General features: G+C 31.0%; 1 protein-coding gene and 1 long non-coding RNA gene across 9 annotated transcripts; one reads left to right on the top strand and one right to left on the bottom strand.

Moving 5' to 3' along the window:
• Positions 1 to 1,482: 1,482 nt before the first annotated feature.
• Positions 1,483 to 13,268, bottom strand: LOC100797391 (sterol 3-beta-glucosyltransferase UGT80B1). Of its 7 annotated transcripts, XM_006574729.4 has the most exons (16): positions 13,022 to 13,267; positions 12,836 to 12,923; positions 12,265 to 12,496; positions 11,198 to 11,346; positions 10,388 to 10,657; positions 9,018 to 9,129; positions 7,381 to 7,551; positions 6,725 to 6,788; positions 5,698 to 5,755; positions 5,443 to 5,620; positions 4,838 to 4,968; positions 4,151 to 4,253; positions 3,318 to 3,394; positions 3,031 to 3,078; positions 2,692 to 2,841; positions 1,483 to 1,930 (listed from the first exon to the last, which is right to left on the bottom strand). In XM_006574729.4, exons 3-16 carry the CDS (start codon positions 12,476 to 12,478, stop codon positions 1,727 to 1,729), a joined length of 1,929 nt encoding a protein of 642 aa, XP_006574792.1. In that variant the 5' UTR covers positions 12,479 to 12,496; positions 12,836 to 12,923; positions 13,022 to 13,267; the 3' UTR covers positions 1,483 to 1,726. The 7 variants fall into 7 exon arrangements, with proteins under 7 accessions (XP_006574792.1, XP_014621244.1, XP_014621229.1 ...); XM_014765758.3 differs by having other exon boundaries at positions 7,381 to 7,455; positions 7,534 to 7,551; positions 12,265 to 13,268; XM_014765743.3 differs by having other exon boundaries at positions 12,613 to 13,267.
• A 2,717-nt stretch (positions 13,269 to 15,985) lies between these two features.
• Positions 15,986 to 17,144, top strand: LOC102661502 (uncharacterized). Of its 2 annotated transcripts, none has more exons than XR_001384184.2 (2): positions 15,986 to 16,083; positions 16,459 to 17,144. It is a non-coding gene; the product is annotated as an uncharacterized lncRNA (long non-coding RNA). The 2 variants fall into 2 exon arrangements; XR_005889442.1 differs by having other exon boundaries at positions 16,043 to 16,066.
• Positions 17,145 to 19,643: the final 2,499 nt, after the last annotated feature.

The following is a 19,643-nucleotide window of genomic DNA, read 5'->3' as shown; positions in this document are numbered from 1 at the left end:
GGAACTTCTTGAGAACAATATCTATTTAATTGATCCTTCTTTCTAAATTATTTTTTTTCCTAATAAAAAAAATAATTTCTTCAGCATTGCTGCTCGTGTACCCACCACTGCTTGACGTTACGCCTTGCCATGCTTCTATCATTCTTCTCTCTTCTATTATGGGGAGATGATAATTGGATTGTTAACTTTAATTAATTAATAGTGTTTTGCTTAAGAAAGAAAAGGTTGAAAGAGGAAAGCAACCCTTTTAGAAAATCCGTAATAAACAAAGAGAGGAGATGTGGTTGGGAAAGAAAAATGTATAAGATTTGAGAGAGACTGAATTGAGGACAAAGAGGAGAAAAGATATGGAATAGATCGGGTAACAATGAAAGGTTTGAATTTAATATTATAAAATGACACCAATCAAACACTACATTTGCCTTTATTAGCAGTTTCTTCTCATAAAGACTTTTGTATCCAATTCCTTAATGGTTTTGCTACATACCATAACCCTTTGAACATGCCAATTTCATGATAAATTAGTTTTTTTTGTCAAATTAATCATTCAATTTGTTAATTTCTTGATAATTTAGCTCTTAAATTTGTTGATTCCATCAAAAATTTAATTTCCGATGTTACTTAATTTCACATTAAACAACTATGATTTATCAAAAAGCTAAATACTTTTATAAAAAAATTATATACAGGTAATTATTTTGGGACTAAATTAAATCAATATTATCTATCATTATTGGAAATAAATTAATGTATTTATTCTAAAAATTATCTAATATTATAAACAATGATTTTTTTTAAAAAAATCATTTGAGAATGTATTGATAATATTGTTTTTTTGTCCTGTTGGCAATTCGGCATGGCAGATAGCAGGCTTTGCGGTGAGGGAAATGAATGTCATAACATAAAATTGGTAAGGCAATATTTATTAGGGGCACTAAAATAAAATCCGTGGATACGGACATTTTTTAATTGGATATGTTGTTCTGTGTTCTGTTTTTTTAATTAAATTTTCATTCATTTTTAAAATCACACTTGGGGTGGGGTGATGCCAAACCACATTCGAAAGCGATGTTACATAGCACGACTAACGTGTTTTGAGAAAAAGAGAAAAAAAAAAACGAATAGTCTTCATCAACTGAGCGCAACTCTACTACTACTATACTATAATTCTATAAAGAAGGGTAAAATATAAATGATTTCATCTGAATATCTTAAAGTTTGGTTTTATCCCAGTAAAATTTTAATATGATTTTAATAGAAATTTTGTTTTTAATTTTAGAAAGACTAAAATAATAACACTTTTAATAAATGTAAAAATAAAATAAAAATAAAAATATATTAAGTTTTTATAGTGACTAAAATTAATTTCATATGGTTCCAAAATTTAATTTTCAAAATGATAAAATCACACACACACACACACATATATATATATATATAGAGTCTAGTTTGTTGAGTCAGGTGCAAATAGAATCCCTCTTATAATCACTCTAACATAGATATCTATGATCTATGAGATCTCATACAACGAGAAATGACAAGAGAAACTTCAATATTACTAATTTACTATTAATCAAACCCTCACAAAAGAGACTTTGACTGAAATGAATGGAATATTAAGCTTAACACTGCTACCATTACCAAAAAATGGAAAGCTCTATAAACTATAATTATGCAATCAATAAAAGAAAAAAAAGAATTTACTCAAAGCAAAAAAAAAAAAAAACTATACACCCCCACAAGGTAAAGTGCAAAACTTTGCTAGTTGGAGAAAAAACCACTGCAAAGGATTTGCATGGTCATCCACCACTGCAGATGGAATTGGTAGTGGTAGTTCAGGAGGTAGATGACGGTGAAATGAATCAACTGCAGCAGTAACACCATCTTCATTCTCGATCAACTTTGCCACTTCCATTGCCCGTGATTTTACCTGAAGATTTTGTATCTCATTACTACTAAAACTTTGTAAAGCACAAGTACAATATCATAGTTATAAATATCCGAAGCCAGTGGTGAAAAGTGAAAATGATAACTATAAATTTTACATTGCATGTCCTTTATTTTATTGTTCATGATTCCCAACTTAAGTTAGATAAGTTTCGCGAATAAATGCCTTTCTAGCTTGCTTCAATTCATTCTCAAATCTTGAGGAATTTTGATATATGCTATTACATTCTACAAAATATGAAACACACAAGTTTCTGCACAAATAAGGTATAGATGTAGATTCTATTTGGATAAACTTCTCAATAAGTATATATTGGAGAAGAAAATAAGAAAGTAAAATGAATTAAGCTTTTTCCATGAGCTAAAATTAGCTTATACATAAGTTAGCTTTTTGGAGAAGCTACATAGGAGAACTTTTACAAACTAACTTATGCATAAGCTAATTTTAATTTATTGGAGAAACTTATTTCATTTTACCTTTGTATTTTCTTCTTCTGTAAGTATTTATTGAAAAGTTTAACCAAATAGGATCATAGTGTATATGTCACCATCAATTCACTTGGGCACCTAAATTGTCATGAAGTTTCAATAGTATATAAGAGGAAGGATATTAATTGAACAAGCACATCAAAGGGGCAAGGAGTGCATTTCATTTGTCAATGAATTTTTTCATATTTAAATTCAAAGCCTATTCACATGTTTTGGGATTAGGAGGGATGCATATTGCATAGAATTGGAAATTACCTCTGGCTGGAGCATGAATTTAATGGAATTTGATAAATTCTCAAGACTGAGCTGAGATATTGGAATTGGAGCTGGTCCTAGCCCTTTCTGATTTATTCTATCTCCCCAAAAGAACTGATCTCCAAAGAATGGAACAATGGTTGTTGGACACTGCAAGTTATGGTTTTGAGATTAAGAAAAAAAGAAGAATGAGAAAAAGAAAGTAAATACTAAATTTTTTTTTTATTTTTATAATGACTAGTCGTGTGCAATTAAAAGAAAATCCTGAGACATTAATACAGATCCTTGGATTAATGGAAATAAAAACGTTTCTTATGACACTATTAAACTGAACATTACCCCAGCCTTTAGTCCTGTAGCCGTTGTTCCAGCACCACCATGATGCACCTGCATTTTTGTGCCAAAATACGTAAGTGCATATTCCACACCAACCTCCCTTTCCCTTCTTTCTCTTAACTTTCTGTGGGAAGAACTGTTGACACCTAAATGGGGTTCACTATAGAGCAAGAATTATAGCCGAGGGACTAAAGTATAAATCAAAGAAATCCCTCTAGGACGCTCTAAAGCATTTTCTTCTTTTTTTTCTCTTCAAAATAACCCACAAGAAAATATAAATTAGAACTCACCAAGGCAGAACATTGGGGAAACAGCCAGTCATGAGGGCATTCCTCTAGCACGAAAACATTGTCAGGAACTTCTGCCACTGAGTAATGGAAAACATAATGCAAGTGAAACTAACAATTATCTAAAAATAATGTATCGTTATATGTTATGGACACCTTTATCAATTCTCATTAAGAATATCAGAGTAGAAAATTCAACAAAATTGTTTTTGTCCACTTTAGTTATTTATCATTAACAGCAAAAAGGGGATGATAATAAAGAAAAAAAGTTTACAACCTGGTAAGTGGTAACGATAAGGAAAAATTGGCTGGTAAGTCTTGGATGTACACAAGATATGGAAACTAATAAAAAAAAAAAGAGCCGTTGCTGTGGTATATCAATAAGTTCCTAAATGCTCAATCTCTAAGTTACTTTGGAAATGGCTGTATGCTTTAGCCTTTCTATAAAGTAAAAAATACTTATAAAGTTGTATAATCACTAAATGTTATGTTAAAGGTCAATAGGTCATCCTTAAAAGGAGAACTTTTTACTTCAAAATAATACAAGAGTCCAACACATCAGAATGAGAAAATCAATCGGATAACCATGTACTTCAAATTACTTTGGTATATTCATATATACTAATTCACAAAAACATTGAAGAACCACAATTAACAAATAAAAGGAAAGTAAATGGAGAAAGAAGAGAAAACCCTATCCTAGTATTAAACATTATATTACAGTCATTCACAAGTCACAACATACAGGCAAATGACGAAACACCAAACCAACAACAAACTTCAGATGGATATTTACAAACAATGATTATTTGGAATAAAGGGAAAAAAATACTTACAGTTCCCTAGATTTCCCCAGCCCCTGTCAATAATTCCCCGTTGTCCCGTATCCTTTAGTGCCTCCACTATAACATCAGTAGTTCTTTTAGGATCATCAAGAGGCTAAAAAAAGTGAAACACAATATTTTCATTAGAGAACTCCAAAATTCCATTCTTAAAATTTGATAATGGTATAAGTTTATAGGTAAAAGATGTCGAGTTTTCTAGCTTTAGTGTATACCTGAAACTATTATTTGTGACAAGATAAATAACTAGATTGATTCTATTGCATAAATGCAAAGAGGTTCATATTAATATGCCAAGTCATCCGATAGTACACACATCATGTTCAAATTTGACAGGTCATGAATTTCAAGAATTTTGGATAATTTTACCTAGATTCCATTTTTTAGCAGCTCTTAAGATGGTAAAGAGAAAATAAACTACTACAATATACATGCAATGGACAGAGATTCTAGTTGCAATTTTAGCGCAAGGTCTTGAAGGCAAACATAACCTATAATTTTTTCATGCAAATCCTGTCCATTGCTTTATTTTCTTTTAAGAAAGATTTAACCTCCCAAGAAAGTAGCAAGTATTAAAATCCTATGAGCAGTAGTAATGTTCTTAATATCCAAAACATAAAAAATAAAAAAAAATAAAAATTTACCATATAAAATGAATCACTTTAGGTGAAATTATCATACCATGCTCCCAAACCCAAAATATAAAGGTTTTGGTCCTTTTTGAATCCATCGAACAAAATCTTCTTGTGGTTGATACTTTGATCCAAGGTTCAAGAAACAATAACCAACAACATCAACTAAAGGGCCCCAGTCTGCAAATTTTTTAAATGCCATTAGTGCTGGAAACACACTTAAGACAGAAAGTAAAACACATCTACTAAGCATTTCAATACAGGTATTATGTAAAAATAGTAATATTATCAACAGAAATTATGTACAGCACTCAATATCATAATTCGATCTAGACTTTAGTGGAATCTAATTTGAAGCATAGTAGTTAGATTGTCCTCAGCTCCTTGATAAAACTTTATATAATAATACGAAAAAATTTATCCAATTATTTAGTTACAACAGATAACTTTATAAATCCACAGTTCAAATTATCTATTGCAAAGCAATTCCTCCCAAGTCAAATTTACTCTGGGACTGAGGCTACTCTTGATTGTAGCAACTAATGAATTTATCTAATACTTCAATAACTTTAATGACAAAAAAATTATTCATTTAAAGAACACTAAAGGACAAAGTCAAAAGGTTATGCTACTGGATTACATCCTTGTCCATACCACTTGGTTTTGGAACAACATGAGGACTCCACATATAGCCAGTTGGTAAATGAGATATTGATCCACTGTACATACTGAAGTATGCAATAGGAGCAAGCTTCAATTTTCTTTTCCTGAAGTCATTGATAATTCCTCGTATCCCCCACCAAATCAGTAGATCCACAATTATATATGAGAGCTGGATTCAGCAAGGATATAAATTCACAAAACTAATGAAATACAGATAGAAGAAAATAGTTTCACCAAAGGACATACCCAATAACCAGCACTTTGAGGAACACGTGCCAAAGGGTGTGAGAACTCATATGTTGGCCTGCCTATTGAAAAAAAATAAATGTAACAAGCTACCTCTTAAAAAATTTAGAAATAACTATAAAAAGAGGACATAATTTTAAAAAGACATACAGCATTAACTTACTAGATCATGTTTTAAACTTTGGGTTTATCCTATGGGTTTTTATCTTGAAGATACAATTAAACATATTTTCTCTTCTGAATCAGATGATTTAAAAGTTAGAAGTAAAAAGTTGAAACTTCTAACCAACAGAATCACATTAAAATAATCAATTGTTGATTTGAATTGTGAAGTAGAAAAAACTAAAAGGCATCCGATTTAATAAACCATATTCTAATTTAGGATTTAATTTTCAGCCACTATTGATGTGAGTTTTTTAGCATCCAGATATGGATTGCCATGTCATTAAAAGTGTTTAAAAGTCAACCTTTTTCTAATAATGTTTGAATACATGATTAGATGACAGAGTAAAATAGCTTTACATTTTATATCAAAATTAAACCCTCAACTAGTTATAAAATTGGAGGCAGTTTATGAAAAGGATGCAACTTGAGAGGTTCAATCCTATTGCTCCCATAATCCACTGCCCCTCCCTTTAAACTTTCAAAACTGCAGGTATGTTAATAATGCCCTGACCCTCGATAATTTGCAAAATTAAAGATTGAGAGGATAGTCACTTTTTTATCAAAGCAAAGCTCAAGGGATCCACTTTGTGTTGCGGTCCTTGAAAGATAATGCACTTTCCTTGACAATTGGATAATGGGTAATTATTTGATAGGAAACTGTTGCATTTATCTGAATGTTGGAAACACCATTACTCCTGCTTTTAGTTCTTACAAGAAACCTGTACTGTTTTAAATTTTAATATTTAAAGTAAAAAGTCAGAAAGTACTCTTAAATCTTTTTACGAAACCTATATTAATTCCATATTTAAAGTGACCTAAGGTTAAAATTTCTACTCAAAGGTTATAAAGAATTTAAACTCACGTCCAAGGCATTGTGAAGAAGATGTGAAGGGGCACCCCAAGAGCTTCAGCAACGTGTGTATGTCCTGAAAGACATAACATAACATTAGTGCTATATATTTTATTCCAAAAATCCTGCAACAGACCAATTCACAAAAGAGAGTTGTGAAATAAACAAACAAGCATGCTCTTGTAAAATGAAAAGAATATTTTTCTATGGGGAAAAAAAGGAATGCTATTCAATAACTCTGATGAATTTGAGTATTTGACAAATGACATTTAGAAAAAATTAGCATCATTCTTCATGCTTTTGAAATGAATGCCCCTCAATTCCAGAATTTAGTCTTAGCAGTCATTTTTAAGGCTCCAAGAGTCCAAGTCTCTTTTTTTCCTTATGAAGCACAGGGTCCACACTAAACATTTTATGCTAATATAAATTGGAGTACAATGCATAAGTGAAGGATATTAGAAAAAGATAACAATAAAATAACATTATCAAACATAGAGCCAAGTCAAATGGTGGAACCATCAAACATCGTACTTGCAAAGCAAGTAATACCATTATCAAGTCACACTAAAATAATAATAGCAATTAAATCAAAAGATAAACGAATAGTAATCAAGACATGAAGTGAAGAAATACACAATGCAATATTCTTATAAGTTCTAACCACTCACCACATGCAGTAGGATTGGAAATAATAGCCTGAGCTCTAAACGGAACACCAGTTTCCAAATCAGGTGATATGCATGCTGGAAGAAGAGAATCAATAATAGCCTTCAGCTGCTTTCTTTGGATAGATATTTCAGTTGGACCAGATGGGATTATACCTTTATTCCTCGCCATATCTATTACAGAAATAACTCAATTAGCATATGGCAAGGGCCAATTCTCCTAAAAGCTTAAACTATAATGTGAAGGCTTATGATTGATTTGTATCTAAGAAGACCCTTCATGTGAAAGACCTTTGGGCTTAAAACATGAACAATGCATATCCACTCTATCACATGCTGAAATTCAAGTTTTTATCGGAAAAATGGAAGCAACACAGATACAAAATTGACAATTTAGCCATACAGGCTCTCATCCTATATTAAGAACAAAATATCCCAAAAATTTAAGCTCTCAAACAAAGGCTCATTATTGGTTTTATATTTAACATTCTGTAAATATATACATTGAGCAGAAAGAAGAGGCATAAGAATAAGACAGACACATGTAGTGTGTTATGTTAGGCAGTGATCGAATTTCTTGAGGAAAAGCTTTTTAAATAAATAAAAAAAAGCTCTGATAATTGTAATGTTCATATGCATTTGGTAGTTGGCAATGGGATCAATTTTAGAATATAGTCTTTGATTATTTTAGCAAAAGAAACAGCTTTTACATCATAAGCAAAAGTTTGAAGCTTATGAATTATGATTAAAAGCGATCAAATTATTTTCTCAGTAACTTTTGCATTCCCATTTTATCCCCAATAATTAGTTATTTTAAATACCAACTAGTCAATTACAAACAACTTCATAGTAATTTTAGTATGAGAAAGTGATTCTTTTAGACAATTCAAGCAAAACAGATGATCTTAAAATCACTGTTGACCTCACATATCCAAATATGAAACTTACTTGATATAATTGATTAAAATAATAATCAATTATAGATACAATTGATTATTAAAATAGTTTTCTTTTTTGCAGTTAATCTAAATGAGCACAGGATTATTTCATTTAGCATGCTTCAAAATAATGTGACTGGGCTAATGCCAAGAGTGTCAAAGCCAGAAATATCACTCACTGTGAGCACTAGCTTGTTAAACAGGGTTTCCATGATCTTGTAAATCATTAGCTATTAGGCATTTATGGAGAAAGAAATAAATATTTTTTTCATAATTTCACTACAACTAGACACTAAAGAATTCACTCACTACAAGGATTAATTGTATTTAGAGTACATGAGATGAGACTATAAGACTTCAATAATTACAAAGCAATTAGTTAAGATGCCTGACTAGTAATAGAAATCCTTGCTCCGCGAATCTGTTTTCGGTCCATATGCAGTTCTAGGCCAGAACAAAAAAGCTAAAGTATATATTTTACCAAAATACGAGATTGAAAAGAATCCTTAATTCTTGAGAATTTATTTATGAACCAAGAAGATATCAGTGCATTCTAGCATGCTTTCTAAATACCAAATTGAACAGGTGAACCAAAGATTATTAAGGATTTAAAAAAGAAAGTCTAGGCATGTTAAGAACAAAGTATAGATTGAAATAAGAAATATTAGATATTAATGGCAGTATTAAAAAGGAACCTCTTACATTCTGCCAAAGCTCGAGGATCGCCACCCAACGGATAGAAATTGACACCAGCAGACTTTACAAATGTGTCAAAATCAGCATGAGTTGCCAGCCTAACACAATGTCCATACTCCTGCAGAAAGTGTGAATTCAGGAAAGCTAATTGTTTTGAAATAGAATTCATTAGGCTTAAATGCAATTTTGGTCCCTCTATTTTTCAAAATCTACAATTTTGATTCTCTATGTTAAAATAGAGACATTTACTCCTCTTATTTTTTAAAATTCGTGATTTTAGTCCCCTATTTTGAAACAGAGACATTTAGTCTCTTAATTTTGTAAAATCTGCTTGGTCCTTCCCTCAAACTGAAAGCATTGACTATTAAAAGATTAACAATTTAACATTGACTATGACGTAGATTAAATAAATTATCTCGTGTCACATCACTAAATTTGAATCACACCAAGTTAATTTTTTACCAATCAACGCTTTTTGAATTTGATGGAATGACCAAAATTGCGGATTTTACAAAATTGGAGGACAATATGTCTTTATTTTAAAATAGGGAGACTAAAATTGCAGAATTTAAAAAATAGGAGGACTAAATGTCTCTATTTTAAAATAGAGGGACCAAAATTTCATATTTTTAAAAATAGGGGAATCAAAATTGTATTTAAGCCAATTCATTAACAGTAGCTGGGAAATCATGATTTTGCACTCTCAAAAAATATCAGTAGTACAAATCTCATGACAGAAATTAGGAGAATATACAAGTAGCATCAAACAATGTGAATATGAAAGGGATATGAACTTCAGTCACATTGTATTCTATCCACCCATATCATAAAGCAAAGAGATACCACGAAATCTAAGTTTAGAAAAATAAACATATATTAATAAATATATATTAATGGGCAGACATCAGGAATTGAACCCGCGCATGATGGATTCACAGCAAAGAATAGGAAACCTAAAAATGGCATGGTTCCCTGGAGATTGATATCCCATGTTCTCATTTAGGCCCATATTAAAGTAGCATACATGTCAGCAATTTTATTCATTTTCAGTTTACATATTTTTTATTTCTTGTAGTCCATACAGTAGAAACAAAAGGTAACCCTGATCATGTTAAAGAATGGAATAGAAAAAAGCTAGCTTATGGATAACCAGCATTGGTGGCAACGGATTTAATTATTGAATGGGGAAAAAATAATGACCTCAAACTCAAAAGTCAAAATATATCCATCTAGCACAGAAGATTCTATTTAGTAGAAAGAGTTTACTCACTCACAGCAAATGTAATGTCAAGATATCAGAAACATTTGTTCTAATCTAAATACAATAAGCAATAACAAAAATCATAGTTATTTGGCATTTCTGCTCTCATGCGCACCAGGATAAATTGGATGGAAATGTTCAAACATGCCTGAAGTTTTTTTGCAATGGCCAGGAAAGGTTGTACATCGCCTCTAGTTCCAACCACAAGTATGACAATTTGTAACCAGGGAGCTGATTTTTTTGATTCAGAAATAATAGTTCCACTCATTGTTGACTCTTCAAAAGATTGGAACTTCAACAATTCTGATGCAAGAGGTGCATCTTTTTCTAGATCAACTTTAACAGTCCCGTCACTTTGTATCTTCACTAGGTTAAACAGCTTTTGCTGAGAAACAACATAAAAGTGTTGTGACAAAATCAGAAGAATTTGGCAAATCTAATGCATAAATCACAAGCACAGAAATGTCAAGAAGAAAGCTACATAGGCATGTAACATAAAGGCTTTCAGACATATACAAACTCACTGCTTTGATTTGGCAGGAAAGGAGAACAAAATGAACACATTATACATTTACAGATGAGAAGCTATTAGGTATTAATATGAAGAGATAATATTTAACTAAATTTCAAATATTTGGATACTATGCCAATGGAGAGACAGCATCTTCCCCAATAAAAAGAGGAAAAAAAATTGAGATTGAAATTGCAAATTGCCATATTAATTTTTTAATTGTGAATTATAATATGTATTGAATTTAATAGAGACAATAAAATGTAAGAATAGCAATTGCCCCGAATTGTATCTTTGAAACAATATTAAACAGAACATACAAACAACCATTAATATATGAGCATTACACTAATTTGAATGAAATGCCCAAGCACATAGTAAAAAACCACCATAAGATATAACATGCGGGTCTACCTTTTCACACTCTGACAGCCTGTCCAATATTAAGTCTTGCCTTGGAGAATCACATTTCTCCATCATTGATCTAGAAAATATAATCTCATGGTCAGCAACAAGCAGGTTCCTCTCTGTTCCAGTAGGCTCTAGGATGAAATGGTCCAAACCTTCAAGAGCAAATTTCAACATTATAAAATAAATTAATATTTCATAAGAACCAAGAAACAATAGTCACAAGGCCAACAGCATATACAAATACAACCAACACAGCATATAACCAAGATAGGAGGAAGACATGCACAACAATAATCAAGTCTTATTCCACTAGGAGGGTCAGCTACATGAATCAGTCAATGAAATTAAGATATATCAAAAACCACAATTCTTTTTAAAGGAAATAAAGCTTTTGAGGTTGAAAATAAGTTAATCAAAATGTGGCATTTAAATTTATGGAAGTCAAACAAAGTAAATTGGATACTTTATAGAACTAAAAGTTCCGCTTTGGATAAGGCATTTTACATAAGCAATTGGAGTCCTAGACCCAACAAAACAATGATAAATGCATAAAGGCATTTGACTAGGGGATTTTAATTCATGAAGCAATTTCCAAACTTTGGCATTAATCCTATAGACCTCTTTTTGAATCCTTTCCCCTTCTCCACTTTCTCAATCTATGTTTCTCTTCATGCGCGCCCCTCACTTTCACACACTCCTCCATTTTCAACTCTTCATTTTTTTCCCTTGTCATGGACAAATCCACAAATACTATTACAGCTCTCCTACTGCCAAAGTAGTCTCTGAAATTTACACATTAAACAGTACAATACGGGTAAAATGCCTTAAAATGTACAAAGCCAGAAAAACTTTTGCATTGTGACATCAGAATCTACCTTAAAATTATAAAGTTTGCCAACCATACCTAGGCAAAAAAATTAGTTCAACTGAAAACAACCTAAGAGGCTGACACGGACTAAAAACACTTTTATTTACCTACTTTACAACAATTCTAATGTCTATTTCACAGTCATCAACTGCCTAATAGGAGTAATAATAGAATCTTTGCCGAAGATATAATGAGCACTAACCTACTCCAGCTGTAGAATTAACCTCTGATGATTTCTGCTCCAAATTTTCCCTCCAATTCTCTTCCTTCTCAGATGAAGTTGATTCAAGCTCGTCTTGGGATATGTTGTCAAGTGTCACCAACTCATCATTGCTCATTTGACTAAGATCTTTCTTTCGTTTGCAATCAAAACCTTCTAATGATTCCATGGAAGTTAGACAAATATTCAATCCCATTACTGACCATCCCAGAATCTGTAATTTCAAATTCTCAGTAACTCTTTAATTAGGCCAAACTCATACACAACAAACAACACCCCCTCCCCCCCAAATCCAAATCTGTAGCACCCTCTGAACACACTCAAACTCACCACATAAAAAAAAAATAGCAATCAAACCCTGCTAAGCTCAAAAGAACTTGAACCATTTTCTCCTTTTTAATTCTTCATAAACACATGGGAAGTGGGCCGAAGAAGACCAAATAATCACCTAATAATTGAAAGCTTTTGAAAAGACCATACTTGGACAGCTAGCACTGCACGACCCACCAGTCATTTAAGGATAAAGAAAGTTTGGTAAGCATAAAGTTCAAACCTTTTTGGAACCCTAACTGGACCCAGTTGAAGTATCAACCCACAATTCACGTTGAGCTCAAGAACAATCTCAAGCTTCAAAGCTATAGCTGAGAAAACCCAAAACAAGAGTAGTGGAAGTGCCCAGAAAAGCTTCACAGCTCAAAATTGTGAAGAGGAAATTGAAACAGCAAAGAATCACAATCACCTTGCTCACCCTTCACTTCACACCAATTGTGCCATTGCCGCAGCTTCAACTCCAATGGAAAATTAGACAATTAAGAAGAAAAATGAAAAAAAGAAAAGAAAGATTGAGAAAGTACTAGTATAATTTAATGGGATTGAAGTGGTAGTTATGTGAGAGAAGGAAGTTATTTCACTCAGTGTCTGACACATAACAACGAAGTTAGACTACGAAATCCCATGGAATCCAAACACGAGTTGTCATTTTATGAAAGTGACCTTTTATATTGACGTAGGGTAAAAAATATCTCAGAAGAAAAGGGAAAAGAAAAAGAAGCAACAATTTAAAAGTTATTAGTATTATGCATACTTTAGAGTTTAGTCAAATGCACTACTGCTACTTTTCAACATCCATTGAATGATATTCAATCCATAAAATAAAGGGACTGAAAGATTTTTATATGGCTTAAAAGAAGTGCAGAAATATCTTCTCTGACTCATTTTTATAAGGATTTTTTATTTTAATCTTTTAAAGATTTTTTTATTTTAGTTTCAGTAAAAAAAAACACATTTAATCTTTATAAATTTACAAATATTATCTTTTATTTCCTATTGTGATACACCCATCCTAAACACCATGCATTCAACTATTTTGCCTTTGCATCAATTTGGCCAAATTTTGAATTATGCTCTCACACTAAGTCTGGCTGAATAGCTAGAGGCATCATAGGGAGGATTTTTATTTCACACAAATCAATTTAATTAATGACGTTTGGAATCCATTCTAACACTTAAGGCCCAAAAATTCTAAACTTGAATCATTGCAACACTTTCTTCTCTCAGACTCTCACCACAAACTCATTATTTCTATTATTTTCCTTGTCATGGCCAAACCATGCATCTACTCCTCAAAGAAAAGGCCTTTTATAACTTCTTAAACGGCATATTGCAAATTTAACCAGATCCTTCATCCTCTCTGCAACCATAAGACTAAAAAAAGGATTTTCATTTTAATTACAAAAGGAGACAGAGAGACTGAGAGCGGGTAGGGGGTAGGGAAGAAAAAATGGCATAGGAAACCGTAGGAGTTGTAAGAAGAAGTTGTTTGTATTTGTCCTACATAATCGATCTCTTGTTTGTCGCTCCCTTAGGAAACACTAGTTGCACCCTCCTTTGGAATAAGCTATTCGACCACTTTTTCTCCCTTGAACAGACTTAAGGGATTGTGAAGAAGGGGAACTTGGATTTATATAGGAAGCTCGCCATTACTTCAAATAAAAACAAAACTTAGAGTTAAGTCTAATACACCCCTTGAAACCTGTGCCATAATACTCCTTAGTCCTTACACTAAAAAGTAGAGAATCTAAATCATTGTTGAATCCTCATAACTCACATGTCAGGGGTTCCATTAAGTCTATGCTAGAATTATCTCATGGCTATGCTTGAGTTTCAAGTTTGTCAGTGATTCACATTCAAGGCCTCTGAATAAGTCATCTCACACGTTTTACTAGAACAAGTCACATTTATTACTCAATTAATTGAATTACACTCTTTAATTGACTAATATTAATATACTACTAACTATTAAGACATATGGTCCACGAAATCATGAAATAAAAATTATAAGATTGATGTGGTGCATGGTAAAAGAAAAAGGAAAAAAGAAAAAAATTGTTGGTTTAATTTTTTTCTAACAAAAAAATAATAATTAATAACTAGCATTTTGATAAAAACAAATTATGAAATACCATTGTAATTGGGTTTATGTTGAATTCTTAACGGTTAAGTTACTATAATTAGGAAATTTAGAAGGAAAAAAAAGTTGAAAATGACCTTCGATTCAGATAGTCAAATCATAACATTAATTTATCATGCTGATTTTAATGATAATTTTCGGTACGGTCAAGAATTTTATTTATTTTTTCATCTGTGGCCCGGAGGGGCGACTAATTTAATAGACACACAATATATGATCAATGATGTAAGCAGGGAAGAAAAAATGTGTTATTGAGGACGTAAGTTTTTGGGTGTCTTCCCAAACTGAGATAACACACATTTGTTGTTCTTATCCAAGAAGCTTCGATGCATTAAATTTGGTTGATATATCATAAATATTCAACATTGGTGCGGTTAAACCACCACATGGCTTAGCGATGTACATTTGTAAAACCAAGTAATTTCATTCAGTTTTGATAAGTTGACAAAATATATAGTAAATTTTTAGTTAAATATAACTTATTTTACATTTTAAATTAGTTTATAATTAAAATCTTATTTTGGAAGCATTTATTTTAAAAAGTGAATTTTCTTTTCAAAACTAGTCAAAAGTATCTAACTCACTAACGATTTACTAGTTGTAACTTGTATGAATTTTTATTCATTATTATATTAGATAGAATTAAATACATTTTTCCATGTAATTTAACGTTTTTTTTTTCATTTTTGTACATGTAATTTATTTTTTTAATTTATTTCTTATAAAATATGTTTATTTTATTTTTTGTCCCAAAAATACTTTAGATAACATTTTTTTTATTATTCAAAATATTTTTTTACTATTCAAAGCACTATCTAAAACACTTGACAAAAAATAAAATAAATACATTTTGCAAAGATTAAAATGAAAAAAAATATATTAAATTATAAGAAAAATATATATTTCGATCTATTAAATAATATCAAATAGTCAATATGTATATAATATCATTATTAATTCATACATTCTCAACACATAAGCAAAGAAAATATATCTCAATTGGTTAAATAAACTAAAAAAATATTATAAATCTCTTCACACCTTAGTTGATTCTCATGAATAAAAAACAAAACTCTAAGTGCATGAAACTTTTTTTTCTTGGTGAGGCTTAAAGGTCGCTAAAACGATTGCAAGAAGGAGCTGCTATTCTCACCCTTATTTTTGTTCTTGCACTCCTTTCTTTAAAAAAAAAAAAAATAGATCAAATTACTATTTAACCCGCATTCTTATGTACACAATGAATATGAAAACATCTCGTCCTATTTTCTATATTCTGTATCAAAATCCAAAGGCATCTCTTGCAGGACTTGTCATGTAATTTCTAAGAGTTTGTGAGTGTATGCATACATATGCATATATTATTTTATTCTTCTTCATAGAATTATTGCTTTTTTGAAATTTGGTTCTATCCTTAAAAGATTGCTTCATATGTTTCCTTGAAAATGTTTTCAAGTAACGCCTTCTTCAATTTCATGGTTCTTGGCTTTGTTATTTTAGTTCTAGGATTTATTCCCTTAATTTTACTTTTCCAATATTAAACCTTTTCTTTTCTCAATTTTATTTATGCGCTTTTCATAAAGTTTCCTTTTCGAATAATGACTGATGATCTGAAGAAACTGATATTTGTCTTTCTCTTCAATCATATTAATATTATTCTTCACTTTATCTTGAAGATCTTTTCTGTTGAAATGGTGTTCATATTGCAGTATGCTGGAGTATATCAATTTTGCATTCATTCTTTACACAGTAGAACGGCTAACAAGTATAGGTAAATTTATTTTTTCTTCGATGGGATCTCTGTTGTTAGGTTTTGAATTTGATCATGGGGGCATATTGATTGAGTCGTTAACCTACCTCTTTTGTGTAATTTTGGGTAACAGCCTTGGTGATCTCTACTCCCTGGACTCTGATTTCTCAGATTTTTCCTACAGTTTCTACTTTTCATTGACCTTGTATGAGCTTTTCTTGATTTACTTCTCCATGATTTTTGCTTTGATCTCTCAGGGAAGATCGATGAATGTGTGGTGTGTTGTAAAAGCAGTGGCTGTCTTATTACATTATTTGGTGATCTTTACTCTGGATTATGAATCTCGTATTTGATTTATACTTTTCATTGGGTTACCGAAAGCTTTTTTTATTTCAGCACGATTTTGTGTTGATCCACCTGTGTTCTATTATGGGCATTTTACAACAGTGCTTCAAGATTGCTGAGTCCCTAGGGAAGATAAGAAATGTTGTGTATGATTTATCTTCTGAACAGGAGCAATAAGGGATGGGTATTCACTTTTGTTTCGAGAATCTGCATTTGGGTTTGAAGAACTACACAACTTTTCTTTCTTAGTTTTCTTGATAACTTTTATATGGAAGATTAAATAATGAAATATATTGTGCATTCATAGACTCATATGGATTACCACCTAAATCATACTCATACGGATTAAGTATTTTTTTTTTTAAAATCAAAAATATGTTTTTTAAATTTATTAATAAATTAATTTTTTTAATAGTAAATATTTTTTTCATTTATAAAAAATATATAAGGTTAAATAATCCGTATGAGTTATATCAAAATTAATTGTCACAAAATTTATTATTTAAATGTACATGCACATTAAATATACATAAGAAGTTTTAGTGTTATATATATCAATATTATTTATTTTATAATATAATTGACATATTAACTCAATTGGTTAGAGTGTCGTACTAATAACCTAAACTCGTGAAGCGTCGATCAGGTACAGACGTAGAGGAATACGTAGAACTGTATTCACCAGTCAGGAAACAGTTGTTGCTACCCATCACGTGATGGAGATGCTAAGCTTTTGTAATTAATTTCAGCAATAATAGGCTTGTATTGACTTTCATGTCTCCTTATATGTAAAATATTTATCTCATGGTCTAAAGTAATAGATACAAGTCTACAATCTTAATATACAAGGTAATCCATTTCTCAGTTGTTCCTTTTTCTTCACTTGGGATTATTTATCTCGCTTTAAACATTTTATTCGTTGAACATCTTTCCTTTTTATTATTTTTTGTATTCGTACATATGAAAGGCTTTTTTAGTAATAAATTGAAAATTCAATCCAATGTCATCATTTATCTCAGTCTCATATTGTTAATCTCAATCTCATATTGTAATGATAAGTGTTTTATTTATTAGAAAAAAGGCCTGGATATAAGGATAATCTTAACCCGGCCCAAATACAAAAACCAAGTTCAAAAGAAAGATTTACAAGAGACTCCTTATCCAACAGTTCTAATCATAAAAAGAGAAATAAAAGTCCTTCATTGTGCCGATTCAGCTTGTATTTGCTTCCTAGGGGATTCTAGGGTGGTATAATAAAGTCATTCATAAAAAAATACACACAAACTAATTTTGTTCTTTTTTTTTTTGTTATCGTATGAAATATTCTGTTTTCAGTCATGCGGATTTATGAAAAATGGCAATCTTTTTTTTTTTCCTCCCTTTCAGTTAATAAAAAAGATTGCTTCGTTAGTTTGTAAATGTCATTAAACACATTTGCTAACAAGCCGACAACAAAGAGGCCGTGATGACCTGGGCTCGAATCCCAGCAGCCACAATTTTTTTTTCAGTTTTAATAGCTTTTTGGGCTTTGGTCCTTTTTTGTTTGGAAAATCTTTTGGCATTTTTTCTATATCATCTTTTGGCATTCTTCCAAAACAATTAATTATTTTTTTACATAAAATAATTAATTAGTTCAATTACAGTATTTCAGACTTTCAATTTTGCCATTAACCTCATTATTTATTTCTTTATTTACTCTTTATATAGAAACTTTTTAAAAAAATAATAAAAACAAGCAAAGTAATATTTTTTGTAAGTAAAAAAAAAATCATTACATTTTAGATGCAATGTTTATTAAATACATGAAATTATTAAAAAATCATTTTTAAAATTAAAAAGTGAGAAAGAAATTAAATATAGCCTAACACATTACAGATAATTCTCTTCTCTTTCCCAATTCATAAGTAAATGATAAATTTTATAGCAAAATAAAAGGACATATGATAAAATTAAAAAAAGAAAACAGAAAATTCACTGTACCTTCATGGCTTGTAATTCGGCTTGCGGCACCAAGCCCGGGAGTTAAAAAATTTGAGCGCTGTTCAGTAATTTTAACTTGGCGCCGTATCTTCGCGCGCTTTATTGATGACGTACGAGAAACTGGCGCGGCACGCGAGAAGTACGAAACTACAACGCGTTTCAAACACGATCCCCACCGACAATGCAAACTACACAAGACGAGATAATGCAAAACACAACGCTAAATAAAACGAATGTCGCGCTTTTGCTGTCCCGAAAACGACATCCAACAGGAACTGCTCCTCGTATGTCAACAATTTCACACGTGTCTCTTTCACCACCACCATAATGGCAAATTGGTAATCACGTTCTTACATATTCAAAATTGAAATATGATCATATTCTTTTTATAATAAGGAATTAGTGTCGTCCTATTTGTTCATTTTATTTACAACTAAATAATTATAGTTAGTCATAATTTATCTACATAGACTTCAACCTCAAATCACTGAGAACTTAAGGTGAAGCAATGAGATTAGAATTAATTCTCTCGGCTTTAACGCTTTTAAAATTGGGTATAAATAAATAAGTAGTTAAGTGATTTTAAATAACAGTTTTTTTTATAAAATTGATAAGTATATTGTAAATTGAAGAATTTTTAATTTATTTTTTTTTTAAAAAAAAAGTTATAAATATATTTTGTTCGTGCACTAGTCATATTTACGAGATATTTCGCTTTCGACCGACGAAAATAGTGGTCTCTCTCCTCAAGCTGTCACCCACTAATGTGGGCCATGCTTATATAAACTTTGTGCTTACCTTCATAATTGAAGATGGGCC

This window comes from Glycine max, chromosome 2, assembly GCF_000004515.6.
Source record: "Glycine max cultivar Williams 82 chromosome 2, Glycine_max_v4.0, whole genome shotgun sequence".
Lineage (NCBI taxonomy): Eukaryota > Viridiplantae > Streptophyta > Magnoliopsida > Fabales > Fabaceae > Glycine > Glycine max.
The sequence above is the reverse complement of the archived record's forward strand: the minus strand, read 5'-3'. Positions and strand labels throughout refer to the sequence as shown.